Source organism: Notechis scutatus, chromosome Z (genome assembly GCF_049901735.1).
Source record: "Notechis scutatus isolate UNSWTSFEM ecotype Mainland chromosome Z, rNotScu1.2, whole genome shotgun sequence".
Lineage (NCBI taxonomy): Eukaryota > Metazoa > Chordata > Lepidosauria > Squamata > Elapidae > Notechis > Notechis scutatus.
Window position 1 is genome coordinate 120171592 of NC_142025.1, and position 17839 is coordinate 120189430.

The window sequence follows — 17839 nt, forward strand, 5'->3', positions numbered from 1 at the left end:
CTTGATTGTATCCCTCTGTTAATGCAACTTAGGATTGCATTAGCTTTTTTGGCGGCGGCTGCACACGGCTGGCTCCTATTTAGCTGGTTGTCCACTAAGACTCCAAGATCCCTCTCACAGTTCCTGCTATTGAGCCTGGTTTCACCCAGTCTATGTGTGTCCTTTTGGATTTTTCTTGCCTAAGTGTAGGACTTTCCTTTTCTCTACATTGAATTTCATTTTGTTAGATACGGCCCAGGGTTCGAGTCTGTCAAGATCCACCTTGAGTCTGGGATTAAAGCAGGGGTGGGTTGCTACCAGTTCACACCAGTTCAAGCAAACTGGAAGTTAATTTTACAGCTTATTTTGGATCGCAGGTAAGGACTCGCATGGAAGTTTGAGGAGGGCGAAAAATGGGCCTTCCGGAGACTCCACAGAAGGCCGGAAACAGGCCCATCCTGCCCCATTGGGGGGGGGGGTGTTTTTGCCCTCCCCCAGGCTCCGGAGGAGGCCAACTAGACCCACCCAGCAACCGGGCAAAAAAACCAGTTGCTAAAATTTTTGAAGCCCACCCCTGGATTTTAATGGATTTAACTGAGATTAAGCCAGGAAAAAGATAGCTAAAGATCTGAAGGATGGGACTACAAATCTGAACACACACACAGAGAGAGAGACATGCATACACACACACACAAACAGAGAGAGAGAGAGAGAGCAAATCTCTTGAACTCCAGGCTTAACCTGGATTTCGATCTATCAAACCAGAATTGCAAAACCCCAGGGTCACCACTAGGGGGCAACCCACAAATACAGCTTTTTCCCCTTTTGGCACCCTCTGGTGGCTGCCCCAATTGCTGCAACCCTCACATCTGCTTTTGGTTTCCAGTTCGCGCTTGATGTGGGAGAGTATTAAAAAGGAACTTGTGAAAGTTTTTCTTTAAATCTCAAATTTCATTTTCTGGGAAATTTAAGGCTGAACCCGAAGACAATTTAAGAAAGAAGATTGTTGCCTGCGTTGCCGTGCCCGCCCCTTTAATTGCAGCCATGTCAAAATTGTGGGTTTGTGTGTTGTGGTTTTCCCCTGGGGGGAAAAAAACAGAATAGAGAAACTGAACTCGAAAGTTCCACCTAGTGGTAGAGAAAGAGAGGGAATCGATCTATACTATTTCTAACTCTATGTTATTGTTCCGCTGCTGGCCTTCCCCCTTAAATCTCGTGAGATCTAATGTCTTCACGCGAGAACTCTCTGCAGGTAGTTTCAGGATACAGAGAGCTAATAATGCAGACCTGTTTTCTGCTTCTGACAGTATTCAGCCAAGCTGCAAAATTCAGACTATTCTGAATTATTCCCACTAATTTTGTATGTTGAATCCTTACTTTCCTCTTCAAATCACCCCACGGAAGCCCACCAAGCGAAACCCCACTGACTTCCATGGGTGCAATTTACCTGGGTATCCACTAGCGGTGGGATTCAAATAATTTAACAACTGGTTCTGTTGAACCGGTGAGAACCGGCTGAATCCCACCATGGCTATCCACCCTCTGTGCCCAAAGCATGCAAAAGTTTTATTTTAAAAACTTTTTTTTTTAATTTTTAAAAAGTGCTTTCTTTTTTTCCTCCAAAAGAATTGGTTCTGCACAATCTTTTTTCGCCCAGGACAAAAATACATTTTTGAATTAAAAATGCAATGGTTGCAAACGGCAAATAGAAAGATTTGCAAGATTGTGTGCATTGCGATGGTAAAAACAACACCAAATATTTGGCAGGGTTTTTTCCTGTACAAAGGAGCATCAAACCAGGATGGCATTTGGAAGAAGGGTTTAAACCGGGGTGGGGGGTGGGGGGGTGGGGGTAACAATGCCTCTGCTGCTTTGCAGGTAGTCCTCGACTTACAACAGCAATTGGGACCAAAATTTCTGTTGCTAAGGGAAGCAGTTCTTAAGGGAATCATCCTGGATTTGATATCGTGATTGTTTAAGTGAATTGGGGTTGTTAAGTGAATCCGGCTTCCCGCATTGTCGGAAGCCAGCACAGGAAGGTCGTAAAAGGGAGACTCACGTAATCTCCCTGGGACGCTGCATCCATCATAAATTACACATCAGCTGCCAAGCGCCCGAATTTTGATCACGGGATCACGAGGATGCTATGCTGAAAGCATGAGGAGTGGTCATAAGATCCGTTTTTCAGTGCTGTAGTAACTCGGGTCACTAAACGAATGGTCGTAAGTTGAGGATTATCTGAATTTCATCCACCTTGTGTGGGACACTTCAGAAAAAAAGGAGGAATTCAGCAAATTGGACATATCCCAGTGTTTCTCAAACTTGGCCACTATAAGACACGTGGACTTCAACTCCCAGAATTCCCCAGCAAGGAAGGGCTGCAGCACGGATAGGAGAAGAACAAAGGCGGCTAAACTACCTTATCTGCCATTTTTTAATAAGGGTAACTTACTTAATAGATGGTGGGTATGCAGGAAACTTAATATATCTTGATTGAATAGTGAGAAAAAGAGCTGGCTGGGGAATTCTGGGAGTTGAAGTCCACAAATCTTAAACTGGCCAAGTTTGACGAACAGAGATTCAACCTAGAAATAAATAGGAATTTTCTGACCATGAGAAACACTGGACTAGATCTCTCGGTTCCTGGACATTTGCAAAACATCATCCCAAAAGGCAAGAAAATGTTGGTTGTGACTTCGATCTTGCTGGGAGATCCTGAGAATCTACTCAGAGCAGATTCTCAGGTTCTCCCAGCTGAAGGATCTCCAATAGTGTCCTGGAAACTTAAGCCATGGTGGGCTCCGTCAGTCTGCCCCGCTTTTCTGCAGAAAATCTCAGCCGCCGTCAGCTTGAATTGGTCTCTTTCCTGCATCTGAGCACCCCGTATGTGTCAAGTCTATCTTGGCCCAAGCCATGATCCGCTGAAGGAGCTCTACTTCTGGATTTAGAACCTCAAGATTTCTGGGGGATCTTTCTCAGAGGTAGGATGGGGGTGTGTGGGGGGTTGCAAAGATGCTCGGATGTCTACAAACGCAGCACGCCCAGGAAAGTCCCGTGAGTGGAGATGTCGAAGGAGGCGTTGAAACGGGGATGCTCAAACTCAGACGGTCTCCCTGCTGCAGGTGGAAGACCCTAGAAATAGGAAAAAAAGGGGTTCAGAAACAGGGACCCGCATTTAACAAAACTGCCAGCCCAGCTATGGGTCGCACCAATGGCCCCCCATGGGGCTGGGGACACGTGCAGTGGTGGGATTCAGCCGGTTCACACCGGTTCAAGCGAACCGGTTGTTAACTTTCTGAGCGGTTCAGTGAACCAGCTACTGGAAGAAATCACCTTCCAACGGCCTTTTGTTTTTCCCACCTGACGGAGTTTATCCTGTCAGGGAGGCAGGAAGGAGGCATTCTGGTATGCCTGTGTGTGTGTTGTTTCTAGCCTGTTTTAAGTGTTTTCTGAAACTGCCTCTGGCTCGAGCCTTTTTACATTGTAACAGCTGTTAATGGTTGTTGGCAGTACGCCCAGACTTTCTATAGCTTGAGCTTCTCTGGAGTTATTTTTCCTTTGCTCGTACTTTTATTCCGTGGGGTCATTAGGGCAGAGAACTGGTTGTTAACTTATTTGAATCCCACCACTGGACACATGCCACGTTTGGAAAACGGGGTTTCTATCTCCTGCCCATTAAAATGTGAGTTTCTTCCATCAGATCCCCGTCTAAGTTCAGCTCATTTTCTGAGCCATGGAGGGAGGAGAAAGACACGTGTAGCACCTGCCTTCCACAACTCAGGGACCCCCATCTCCCTTGCAAAGCCACTACCACCACTCTCTGCAACAGACTTCCGGCACTTTTAACTAAAAGATTGGACAACCATTTGTCTGAAATGGTAGAGGGGTTCCTGCCTGAGCATGGGGTTGGACTAGAAGACCTCCAAGGTCCCTTCCAATTCTGTTATGATTTAAAAATTATTTCGAACCCTTTGCAAAGAAAGGGAGTTGGCCACGCCAAGCTGTCTCCTCACGTGAAAGTACTTTCCCCCAAAACTTAAGACCAGCGTTTCGCAACCTTGGCCCCTTTAAGAGGCATGGACTTCAACTCCCAGAATTCCTTAGCCAGCACTACAGTTTCCTACTTAATTGTCAGGCTGTCTAGCCAGCTCCCCTCTAACATTGATTAATTTAACTTATCAGGAGTTATTTTGATTTTTTAAAATTCTTTTCACTTCAAGGTATATTACATCGACTGCATTCCCACTATCTACTAAGAAATTTACCCAATTCAAAAAAGAAAAGAAAGAACCCGCAATAAAGGTAGTCCCGTTTGTTGTTAACCTCTTGCTGGGCTGGGAATTCTGGGAGTTGAAGTCCACACCTCTTAAAGGGGCCACGATGGCAAAACTCTGGTTGAAGACATTCCAGAAAGGCGAACGGTACCTCCACTGTAGCAGCTGTTGTAAGCCTTCTCCACCTTGGGCGGCATACTCTGGATGCAGCGGAAGAGGATTTGATCCGATCTGCCTAAGGCTACCCGCCGTAAGACCTGCCCCATAGTAAAAGTGGGGTCATGGAACAGCACCTAGGAAGGGTGGGAGAAAGCAGATGAGCATGAACTTCTCTGAACTCACTCGCAAGAAGTCCTTGACTTACAACAATTCGTTTAGTGACTGAAGTTACAACGCATGGGGGAAAAGTGACTTGTGACCAGGGGTGGGATTCTGAACCGGTTCGGACCGGTTCAGGCGAACCGTTGTTAAATTTACAACCGGTTCGCTGAACCAGTAGTTGAACCGACTAGCTGGCCCTGCACACCACACCCTGCCCCTCCCTCCTCCTCCCCTCCTCCCAGGAGTCTCCACATGGCCCATTTTGGATGCAGGAAAGTGCAGGGTCTATGCGGAGGCTCTGGGAGGGCGAAAAACAGCCCTCCCGGAAGTGCCAGGCCTGTTTCCACCTTCCGGAGCCCAGGGGAGGCTGTTTTTGCCCTCCCAGAAGCCCGAGGAAGCCTCCGGACCCTCGGGAAGGCGAAAAAATGGCCCTTCCGAAAGTTCCGGTAGGCTACGCCCCCACCATGGCCACGCCCACCCAGCAACCGGGCGGAGAAATCCCACCCCTGCTCGTGACTAGTTTTCACACCACCATCGCAGCGTCCCCGTGATCGAAATTCAGACACTTGTCAACCGACTCGTATTTAAGACGGTCGCGGTGTCCCAGAGGGGAGGGGGTGTGTGTCAGGTGATTCACCTTTTGCGACTTTCGGACAAGCAACGTCAACGGGGAAACTGGATTCGCCGAACGACCGTGTGACTCACTTAACCATGGCAGTGGTTCGCTGAACAACGGCCAGCAAGGTCGTAAAACGGAGCAAAACTTACACGGCTGTCTTGCTTAGGGATAGAAATATTTTGGGCTCCGTTATGGTCAGTAAGTTGAGGACTGTGCATAGGTTAGAGACAAGCTGCTGTGTCTCGTGCATCCATGAGATACAAAAAGTAAGGCAATCAAATACAAAATATCTGAGGAGTGGTAGAGATCCCCCCTCCAGAATCGAACCGCATCTGACCCTGCTTAGCTTTTTGACATCATTCAATGTCAGATCGGATTTTGCTTCCTGCTATCAGTAGTCCTTGACTTACGACCACAGTTCGGATTGCAGCTTCTGTTGCTAAGCGATGGAGTCATTATGTGAATTGCTCCTGATCTTATGACAGTTTCACTGCGGTCATTAAGCCAGTCCAACTTAACATGAAACCCAATCATCCAAACACCGTTGTTAAATGAATTATTATGGTTGTTAAGTGAATCAGGCTTCTCCCATTGACTCTGTTTGCCAGAAGCCCTCCAGTAAGGTCACCAACAGCGATCACGTGACCCCGGGCGACTCCAGCCTTCATTAAATACAATAAAAAATTACTGTTGTTAAGTGAAACATTGGTCATTAAGTGAATATGGATTCACCCAATTGACTTTCCTTGTCCAGGAAGGTTGCAAGAGCCAATCACGTGACCCCTGGATGCTGGAACCTTCATGAAATACAATTTTAAAAAATTACTGTTGTTAAGTGAATTGTAATCGTTGTTAAGTGAATCATGGGGTCATTAAGTGAATTGTCAACTTTTCTTGCCAGAAACTCTCCAGAAAGATCCCAAAAATCGGTCCCAGGACCCTGGTGGTGCCATTGTAACCCTCATATAAATGCATCCCAGTTGCCAAGAATTTTGATTCTGGCGACTATTAGGATGGATGTAAACGTGAGGACAGGTCATAAATCGGGGTGCTTTTTTCCAGCCGTAAGTCAAGGACTGCCTTATAAAACATTTTTGGGCAAGCAGCCAAGCCAAGTTTCCAAAGAGGCTTGGCCCTCCAGGGATGCATATCTTAGCAAAACAACAACGGATGAAAGATATTTAAATTCTGTGTATTTTGTCACTCTTGTTCCTAAATTTATAATTAGTTACTTCTGTCAATTGGCTTTGTTTAGGTCCGAAGCCACACTGGGACTTTCTTTGAAGCTGAAAACCCGAATATCTTTGCCTCTTTTCTAAAACACCCTTTTTCAAAAACATTATTTCATTTATCGTGGCTTGGGTAATTTCAATTCCCCCCACCCTCCATTTTATAGGCAATCCTACAGAAGAAAATATTTTTTTTTTAAAAAAAAAATACACTAGGTTGTGCAGAAATGGATACTTGACGTGAAAGATAAAGGATAAAGGAGATTCAGATACATTTTTAACGTGGGATATTTGTTTTATCAATGGTTAGACAATAGAGGTAGAAATTAGGAATTGGAAATTATGATTATGTATAAATAAATTGACCCAGATAATACACTGTTTATTAAGCACTTATGTATGTTAAAGAAAAATGTGTGTGTATGTGTATATGTGCATATCTATATCTCTCTATCCACATACACACATACATGTATGTAAGTAGGTAGGTAGGTATGTAAAAGAAGAAACAGACCTTGCGATCTCTCAAACTAAAATTATATTTATCATACTTACTAAGCTTTCGACGATGTCAGCAGAGGCTGATGAAAGCTTGATAAGTATAATAAATATAATTTTAGTTCCAGAGATCGTAAGATATCTGTTTCTTCTTTTACAAATATATCTAGAACTCGTATTTTTAGAATAGTTTGTAATACACACACACACACACACACACCATGTTTTCCCCAAAATAAGACCCGGTTTTATATTAATTTTTGCTCAAAAAGACGAATTAGGGCTTATTTTCCGGTTGATATTTTCTGGGAAATACAATACTAAATGCCCCTGTTTGGCTGACAATCTTAACTGGGGCATTTTAAAGGTAGGGCTTATATTACGAGCTTATACTACAATTCTGAAAAAGAAGGCTAGGGCTTATTTTCCAATTCAGTCTTTTTGGGGAAACAGTGAGAGCGTGTGTGGACATATATAGTATATATACGGTATATATATATATATATATATATATATATATATATATATATATATATATATATATATATATATATATATATATATATGTTTTCTTAAGTTTTCATGGTACTTACATGTATGGTGTTCGGCTTGGTTCGGGTATTTTCCCACGCCATTGTAGTTGTTCTTTTAAAGTTGTAGCACGTTTCAGCAGAATCTCATCTGCCATCATCAGGCTTCTGTATTGTGTCCGTCTGTGAGTCAGACTTTTACAGTGGTTTCAGATTTGAATTTGGGGCAGCCTATTGCTGTGCCAGAATGGTTTTTCTTCATCCTGATTGGTTGGGAGTCTTGGTCTGTGTTTATTGGTCAAACAACACAGCAAACTCGAGACCAATAAACACAGACCAAGACTCCCAACCAATCAGGATGAAGAAAAACCATTCTGGCACAGCAATAGGCTGCCCCAAATTCAAATCTGAAACCACTGTAAAAGTCTGACTCACAGACGGACACAATACAGAAGCCTGATGATGGCAGATGAGATTCTGCTGAAACGTGCTACAACTTTAAAAGAACAACTACAATGACGTGGGAAAAATACCCAACCAAGCCGAACACCTATATATATATATATATATATATATATATATATATATATATATATATATATATACACATATATATACACACACACACACACATATATATATATATATATATATATATATATATATATATATATATATATATATATATATATATATATATATATATACACAGACACAGACACAGACACAAACAGACATATATATACACACACACATATACATACACATACACACACAGACATACATAGTCACACACAACATATATATATGTGTGTATGTGTGTGTGTGTGTGTATGGTATTCGGCTTTGTTCGGGTATTTATTTATAGTTGTGCTTTTTAAAGTTGTAGCAACGTTGGCAGAATCTCATCTGCCATCATCAGGCTTCTGTATTGTGTTCGTCTGTGAGTCAGACTTTTACAGTTGTTTCAGTTTTAAATTTGGGGCTAGCCTATTGCTGTGCCAGAAAGGTTTTTCTTCCTCCTGATTGGTTGGGAGTCTTGGTCTGTGTTTATTGGTCTTGGAGTTTGCTGTGTTCTGCTTGATTGGTGTTTCTAATATCTTCTGTCTGTTTTGTGGCTTTTTTGTCTTGGTTGGCTGGCAACATAGTGCTTCCTATATTCGAGGCTTTTAGTGCAGCTTGGCTCCGAGTAAATGGACGGCTATCATTTGTTAGGAAGCTAGGTTTCATCTGGGTGCCTGGTTGGGGTGAAACCCAGCTTCCTAACAAATGATAGCCGTCCATTTACTCGGAGCCAAGCTGCACTAAAAGCCTCCAATACAGGAACACAATGTTGCCAGCCAATCAAGACACACAAAAAAAGCCACAAAACAGACAGAAGGTATTAGAAACACCAATCAAGCAGAACACAGCAAACTCCAAGACCAATAAACACAGACCAAGACTCCCAACCAATCAGGATGAAGAAAAAACCACTCTGGCACAGCAGTAGGCTAGCCCCAAATTTAAAACTGAAACAACTGTAAAAGTCTGACTCACAGACGAACACAATACAGAAGCCTGATGATGGCAGATGAGATTCTGCCAAAACGTTGCTACAACTTTAAAAGCACAACTATAATGACGTGGGAAAATACCCGAACAAAGCTGAATACCATTTATATATATATATATATATATATATTTACACACACACACACACACACACACACACATATATATACTTACACATTTTTTTACTTTTCTTATATGTATCCATTTTATGTATTCATAACTATGTTTATACTTATACCTCTTATCTTACAATCGCCTGACAATATATATGTGTGTGTGTATGTGTGTGTACACACACACACACTCACACACATACACATACACACACCCATTTTCTGATCTTTCTTACCCCCGGGGTTAAACAAACCATACTGCAGCCGTTAAGTGAGTCACACGGTCATTAAGTGAATCTGGTTTGCCCCTTTTGACTTTGTTCATCAGAAAGTCTTAAAAAAAGGGATCAGGCGACTGTCATAAATATGAGTCAGGTCAACAACGGAGCCTTCCCATTATGGTCCTATGTCAAGGACTCCATTGGGAAACAGGTTGGTCCGCGCCTCACGACCGTTGTTCCTTTAGCGACCATTCAAAGTGAAACTGAAAAAGATAAGCGTCCTCGCAGTTACGACAGTTGGGCTGCTTGGCAGCCGACGTGTATTTTTCGACGGTCGCAGCCTCCCGGGGGGGAGGGGCCACCCCGTAGTCCCCATTTGTGACTTTCCCGGCCAGCTTCTCACAAGCAATGGGAGGGGAACTGGATTCACTTAACGACCAGAGCAGTTCACTTAATGGCCATGGCAAAAAAAAGAGAAAGATCATAAAACGAGGCGAAGCTCGCTGAACTGCCGCCCTGCTTAGCCGTGGGAAATTCTACTCCCAATTGTCGTCATAAGTCGAGGACTAGGGGAATATCGGCAAGGATTTATTTTCCCAGCAGCTGGTGAGCCTTTTTCTTCTTCTTTTTTTTTGACAAATGCTTCCCAGGGGATAATTAATCCTTGCAATCAGGGGAAGCTAATTGATCTCTAATTAAGATCCTTACTCAGTGGAGCCCCCCGCCCCCCATGGGATATCTGACATTCCCCTGTTCAGTTTTATGTCCGTCGCATCTCTGGGGACCTGCGATCCAGAACCAGCCACGAGGCTGAGAATCTCCTTCCCTTCCTGACGCTTTTGAACCCAGGAAAAAGAAGGAGGGAAAAAACTTTTCTTTCTTTCCTTGGCCTGGTTTGAGCAGGAGTGACAATGTCACACACAACCTGGTGTGAGAATCTGGGTGTAATTTGATTTCCTTTGTTGAATTAATTGCTCAGGAAAAATATAGGAATGATCCTGAAATTGTCCAGCTATGGAAGAGAGGAGAAAAAAAATTGCCTTTGTCCTCCAGTTCTCTTGTTTCTCCTTCCTTCCTTCCTTCCTTCCTTCCTTCCTTCCTTCCTTCCTTCCTTCCTTTTCTTTTCATTCCCACCAGCCCTTCCTTCCTTCCCCCTCCAATCTCCTTCCTTTTTCCTTCCTTCCTTCCTTCTTTCCTTCCTTCCTTTTCTTTTCATTCCCATCTCCTTCCTTCCTTCTTTTTCTTTTCATTCCCACCAGCCCTTCCTTCCTTCCCCTCCAATCTCCTTCCTTTTTCCTTCCTTCCTTCCTTCCTTCCTTCTTTCCTTCCTTCCTTTTCTTTTCATTCCCATCTCCTTCCTTCCTTCTTTTTCTTTTCATTCCCACCAGCCCTTCCTTCCTTCCCCCTCCAATCTCCTTCCTTTTTCCTTCCTTCCTTCCTTCCTTCCTTCCTTCTTTCCTTCCTTCCTTTTCTTTTCATTCCCATCTCCTTCCTTCCTTCTTTTTCTTTTCATTTCCACCAGCCCGATACTTCCTTCCTTCCCCTTCCAATCTCCTTCCTTTTTCCTTCCTTCCTTCCTTCCTTCCTTCCTTCCTTCCTTCCTTCCTTCCTTCCTTCCTTCCTTCCTTTTCTTTTCTTTCCCAACTCCTTCCTTCTCCTTCCTTCCTTCCTTCCTTCCTTCCTTCCTTCCTTCCTTCCTTCCTTCCTTCCTTCCTTCCTTCCTTCCTTCCTTCCTTCCTTCCTTTGCTCCCATTTCCTTCTCTTTTTGTTCTTCCTTTCCTTCCTTTTTCTACCTTCCTCCCTTTCTTTTCTCCCCTTTCCTTTCCTTCCTTTCATTCTCCTTCTTCTCTTCCTCCCTTTCTTGGCTCCCATTTCCTTCCTTTCCTTTCCTCCATCCTCTCCTCCTCCTCCTGCCTCCCTCCCTCCCCAGGAGCTGTCCTCCCCACCGCCCCAACCCCTCTGGACAGGGGGGAGAGCATCTTCTCACCTGGCTGTAAACAAAGTAGAGGCCGGTTTTCCTGACCACCACCTCTTGACCGCTGGCCTCCAGCGCTCCCCCCTGTTGCAGGAAAGGCGTCCACCAGATCTCCGTGGCATCGCCCTCCTCTGTGGGGGGAAGAGGGGGAAGAAGACGGGTCAGATTGGAGCACCTCCCTGCCCCCCCAGCCCTGCCTGCCTTTGTCCTGGGCCTTGAGCAGGGCAGGCAGAAACCCAACAGGTGAGGCTCGGCCCTGACCCAAGAGAGAGCTTCACCTGGGCCCCTTCCTGCTCCACTTCCCCTCCCCCACACACACACACCGCTTGGCACTCCCTACCAAAACATTTTCATTTGATTCCTTTCATTTCTCTGTCCATCCTCTTTACCCCCCCAGCAGCCAAAGACTAACCAAGACTTCCATGGTGACTTGTATCCTGCACAAGTCAAAAAGAGGTCTGTGAAAATATCCACAGACCCCTCACACCCTGGACATAAAAGTGTTTCAACTCCTTCCCTCAAAACGACGCTATAGAGCCCTGCACACACCAGAACAACTAGGCACAAGGGGAGTTTCTTCCCCCAAACGCCATCACTCTGCTAAACAAATAATTCCCTCAACACTGTTCAACTATTTGCTAATTACTATTATTTTTACTAATCCTCCCCATGCTCCCTTCCACCCATCTCCTCCCACTTATGACTGTATGACTGTAACCTTGTCACTTGTATCTTTATGGTTTTTTAAAAATTGACTGTTTCCTGGTATAACTCGATTTGATCACTTATTATTATGTTTCCTAGTATGATTTGATTGCGTATTTGTACCCCTTGACTATTAAGTGTTATACCTATGATTCTTGATGAATGTATTTTTTTTTCTTTTTATGTAACACTGAGAGCTTATGCACCAAAAACAAATTCCTCGGGTGTCTAATCACACTTGGCCAATAAAGAATTCAATTCAATTCAATTCAATTCAATTCTATTCTATTCTATTCTATTCTATTCTATTCTATTCTATTCTATTCTATTCTTATTTCCATTCTATTCCATTCTATTCTTATTTCTATTCTATTCATTTCTATTTTTATTTCTATTCTATTCTATTCTATTCTATTCTATTCTATTCTTATTTCTATTCTATTCTTATTTCTATTCTATTCTATTCTATTCTATTCTATTCTATTCTATTCTATTCTAATTCTATTCTATTCTATTCTTATTTCTATTCTATTCTATTCTATTCTATTCTAATTCTATTCTAATTCTATTCTATTCTATTCTATTCTAATTCTATTCTGTTCTTATTTCTATTCTATTCTTATTTCCATTCTATTCTATTCCATTCTATTCTTATTTCTAGTCTATTCATTTCTATTCTTATTTCTAGTCTATTCTTATTTCTATTCTATTCTATTCTATTCTATTCTATTCTATTCTATTCTATTCTATTCTATTCTATTCTATTCTAATTCTATTCTATTCTTATTTCTAGTCTTATTCTATTCTATTCTATTCTATTCTATTCTATTCTATTCTATTCTATTCTATTCTATTCTATTCTAATTCTATTCTGTTCTTATTTCTATTCTATTCTTATTTCCATTCTATTCCATTCTATTCTTATTTCTAGTCTATTCATTTCTATTCTTATTTCTAGTCTATTCTTATTTCTAGTCTATTCTTATTTCTATTCTATTCATTTCTATACTTATTTCTATTCTATTCTTATTTCTATTCTATTCTATTCTATTCTATTCTATTCTAATTCTATTCTATTCTATTCTTATTTCTATTCTATTCTATTCTATTCTATTCTATTCTAATTCTATTCTAATTCTATTCTATTCTATTCTATTCTATTCTAATTCTATTCTGTTCTTATTTCTATTCTATTCTTATTTCCATTCTATTCTATTCCATTCTATTCTTATTTCTAGTCTATTCATTTCTATTCTTATTTCTAGTCTATTCTTATTTCTAGTCTATTCTTATTTCTATTCTATTCTATTCTATTCTATTCTATTCTATTCTATTCTAATTCTAATTCTATTCTATTCTATTCTTATTTCTAGTCTAATTCTATTCTATTCTATTCTATTCTATTCTATTCTATTCTATTCTATTCTATTCTATTCTAATTCTATTCTGTTCTTATTTCTATTCTATTCTTATTTCCATTCTATTCCATTCTATTCTTATTTCTAGTCTATTCATTTCTATTCTTATTTCTAGTCTATTCTTATTTCTAGTCTATTCTTATTTCTATTCTATTCTTATTTCTATTCTATTCTTATTTCTATTCTATTCTTATTTCTATTCTATTATCTAACATTACAGGCAGAAGCTTTTCAAATGACCATTCCTGGGGGGGGGGGTCAGCACATCCCCCTTAATTAAGACAGAGAAGGGAGCCAGGCAGAAGCACAAGAAAGCAAATCGCTAATCCCCAGGCTGGCCTGCCAAGTGTGCCAGCCAGAAGGAAAATAGCAAGTCCAGGAAAGAGCCAGTAAGGGATTTTCCCAGCCTAGACTGGAGGAGGAGGAGGAGGAGGAAGAAGGAAGGAGAGGGAACAGGAGAAAAAAGAAGGAAAAAGGGAGGAGGAGGAGGAGGAGGAGGAGGAGGAGGAGGAGAAATAGTGCAGGGTCTCCTGCCTGAGCAGGGGGTTGGACTAGAAGACCTCCAAGGTCCCTTCCAGCTCTTGCTGTTCCATTATTCTCTGAGCTCGATCTTTTTCTTTCGTGACATGACTAAGGAACATCATCAGTGCTGGAGAGAGAGAATGCGAAGAGGAGGAAGGGGAGGAGGAGAGGGAGGAGGAGTAGGAGGGGAAGGAGGGAGAGGAGTATGGGGTCCTTGGTGGTTTTCTGGCAGACGTCTCATAACCCAACTAGGGAATGTCATCCGTGCTAGAAGGGGGTGGGGGTTTGCAAAGAGGAGGGGGACAGGGAGGATGTGGGGTCCAATGTTCTCTTGGCTGTTTTCTTGTAGGCGTTTCGTGACCCAACTAGGGAACATCATCAGTGCTAGAAGAGGTTGAGGTTTGTGGAGGAGGAAGGAGAGGAAGAGGAAGGAGATGATGCGGGGGGCGGGGGCGGGAATGACCAGATGGCTCCAGCAAGGGGGATTTCAAGCCTCCCTTTGAATGAGGTCCCCAGACGCCCCCCTAAACCCCCAAGGCAGCCATTATCCATCCCAAACGCTCCATAGTTCACCAGCCTCCTTGCTTTGCCTTCCAATGGAGGGGCCACGCAGCTTGCATGGCTGCCTGGTTGGGGGGGGGGGCAGGCAGGGGGCCAGCCAGACGTGGGGCGTGCCCCAACATGCCCCCTCCATTGAAGATCCAGAGTTGCCCAGGTGACCAACACCTTCAGTGGGAAAGTGGGAGGGTCCTTATCATTTTGCAAAGTTTGCATTTGACTTACAAATAACTCAAGCCAGCCACTCTAGAGATGCCCACTGAGAAGGTGAATGCCATTTAATTATTATTATTATTTTTTAAACTCGGGTTGACCTGCTGAGAACCACACTTTTAGTCCACGCAGGTGTATTGCAATTGCAACTGTAATTATTGTAACTCTAATTGGCCTGAGTGCCTCCTCTGTTCTTTTGATTATTGCATTTAAATCTAGCTTAATTGTTTGCCATGTGAGACATTACGATTATTTTTAACTTCGCTGAGCTCTGTGCGTCACTCACAGTCACATGCCAGAGAAGATGGACGGCCTTATAAATTTAAAAAATACTATTTTACTCCTCATTTAACAAAATCTGCTACTCACCATTATTGGAATGACGAACAGGGACCAAATGCAAGACGGAATGTTTTTCTGTGGAGATCAAACACAATTGTAAATAATGGGGATATTATATGGATGACAGCTTAACAATCGGTAAACAGATTTCCTCACTTAAGTATTTAAAATTCGTTGGGCCTGTTTTTCAAAGGTGGGAAACTAATGTTGTTGTAATATATTAATCAGTGTGCTACTCCCTTTTTTAAGTGCACCTTTCCCTTTTTAATGTCATGTTTTTCTTTTCTTTTGTTTTTTTTAAAAATGGGTGTGTGGAAAGGGAACTTCATGAGGACAGTGGTGACACCCAAGCAGGAAAAGCCCAAAGGGAACATCAGGCCAGCCATAAAACAAACTTGCATAGGAAAAGAGATTTAATAAAAGGTATTGAAAGAAGCCCCCTAGACAAAAGCCAAGTGATTAAGAAAGCTAGGGAAACAAGAAAAAGAAATCACTTACAAACAACAGGTCATGCCAAATCAGCAAAACAAAGAGACAAAAGACACGAAATAAATTCCATAGCAGACAGGAGATTGCCACAAAACAAATATAAGAAAACATTAGACGAAACTGATAATCCAATCAAACCACCCATGGAGTTTACCCTCCGGCGGAAATGAAGACAACCCTGACAGGATTTAAAATATTAAGAAATACAAACACAAGCACTCACACACAAAAGGAGAAAAAAGTATAAAAATCAGGGGTTTATTATACAAAGCCAGCTAGCCCCAGGAACGCAGACTTCTTGCTATCTCTCGCCTTCCTGAAAAATAAAAAGAACCAGCTTCCAAGTAGTTGTCTGAATCCCTGCACTGGAGTTCTCCCAGCAGGAAAATCGAACCCTCAGAAGAAAGGCATTTTGCCAGCCCTTCAACGGGTGTTTCGTATTTTACCTTTTTTTGGAATAAAATAAAATTAAAATTAAAAAAATGGGATTTAACTGAAAACACGAACCAGGCCCTCTGCATGTACTCAGGAACACTGTCCCCTCATTTATGGCTGCTGTGAACCCTGTCAGGTTGAACCCAGCACAGGAAATACTTCTTAAAACCATGTTTCTCAAACTGGTTACATGAACTGAAGACTTAGTATAACCATGATGGTTTGTTCCTGATCTAACTCTCTTTTTTGGGGGGTCCCGGAATTTCCCCAGCCACCAAATGTTTCAGCATGGATAGGACGAGAAGAAACGTAATTTATTTGTTGATGGGGAAACTTGCTTAATAGACGGTGGGAATGCGGTCAACGTAATATACCTTGACTTTTTAAAAAAGTGGGAGAAAAAATAACCCGCGGCAAGCTAAATCCGTGAGGGGGAACCTATGGCACCCGGGCCAGGGGTGGCAGGCAGAGCCCTCTTGGTGGACATGCGCACCATCGCCAGCTGGTCTTCATGGGCACCAGAGTGCCGGAAAACGGCCCGAAAATCAGCCAAAAAACCAGGCTGTTTTCGAGCCTTTTTCAGGCTATTTTTGGGCCGTTTCTCAGGCCATTTCCAGACCATTTTTCAGGCTGTTTTCAGGCTGATTTCGGCCATCTTTTGGGGCCGTTTCTCAAGCTGTTTTGGTTCCTTTTATAGGCCATTTTCAGGCTGTTTTGGGGCCAAAAACCACCTGAAGAATGGCCTGAAAACAGGTCATAAAGAATCCTGAAAACGGCCCAGAAAATGGCCTGAGAAACGGGCCAAAAAACAGCCAAAATCGGCCTGGAAACGGCCTGAATCCTAAATTACATCAACAGAGGGATACAATGGAGTTCAAAGGAGGTACTAATACCATTCTGTAAAGCCTTAGTAAGGCCACACCTGGAGTACTGCATCCAGTTTTGGTCACCACACTATAAAAAGGATGTTGAGACTCTAGAAAAAGTGCAGAGAAGAGCAACCAGGATGATGAGGGGACTGGAGACTAAAACATACGATGGACGGTTGCAGGAACCGGGCTTGGCTAGTCTAGGGAAGAGAAGGACCAGGGGAGACATGATAGTGGTCTTCCAATATTTGAGGGGCTGCCACAGAGAGGAGGAGGGGGTCAAGCTATTCTCCAAGGCCAGACAAGGAACAATGAATGGAAACTGATCAAGGAGAGATTCAACCTGGAAATAAGGAGAAACTTTCTGACAGGGAGAACCATCAACCGATGGAACAGAAGTTGCCTTCAGAAGTTATGGGAGCTTCATCCCTAGAGGCTTTCAGGAAGAGATTAGACTGCCCTCTGTCAGAAATGGTGTAGGGTCTCCTGCTTGGGCCAGGGGGGTTGGACTAGATGACCTACAAGGTCCCTTCCAACTCTGCTAATCCCCCAGGGAGAACCGTCAACCGATGGAACAGAAGTTGCCCTCGGAAGTTGTGGGAGCTTCATCCCTGGAGACTTTCAAGAAGAGATTAGACTGCCCTCTGTCAGAAATGGTGTAGGGTCTCCTGCTTGGGTGGAGGGGGGTTGGACTAGATGACCTACAAGGTCCCTTCCAATTCTGATTATCTGTTATCTATTATTTTGCTCATAACAGTCTTTTCTAAAGACCATCAAAACGACACAAAACATGGCAAACTCTCCCACCCAGAAATTAAAAACTCTGCAAAATTGCAAAATCATGCAAAATTTTGGGCTAAACCTGTCTCGTTGGGTCAAAAACGCTTCTCGGGATTTCTGGTGCTTAAAACCTTTTTTCCAGAGGCAATATTGGAAGCCCTGCAGGATCGAGATGTCTTTGTTTTCTTTTTCACG

General features: G+C 42.7%; 1 protein-coding gene across 1 annotated transcript in view; it reads right to left on the reverse strand.

The window, feature by feature from the left end:
• Window positions 1–1543: 1543 nt before the first annotated feature.
• Window positions 1544–17839, reverse strand: part of TNFSF12 (TNF superfamily member 12) — a 42778-nt gene continuing 26482 nt past the window's right edge. Inside the window, 5 exon segments of the mRNA XM_087947402.1 lie at window positions 1544–3071; window positions 3074–3111; window positions 4383–4546; window positions 11326–11444; window positions 15099–15146. Of these exon segments, the coding sequence (XP_087803528.1) occupies window positions 3004–3071; window positions 3074–3111; window positions 4383–4546; window positions 11326–11444; window positions 15099–15146 (437 nt within the window). The 3' untranslated portion in view covers window positions 1544–3003.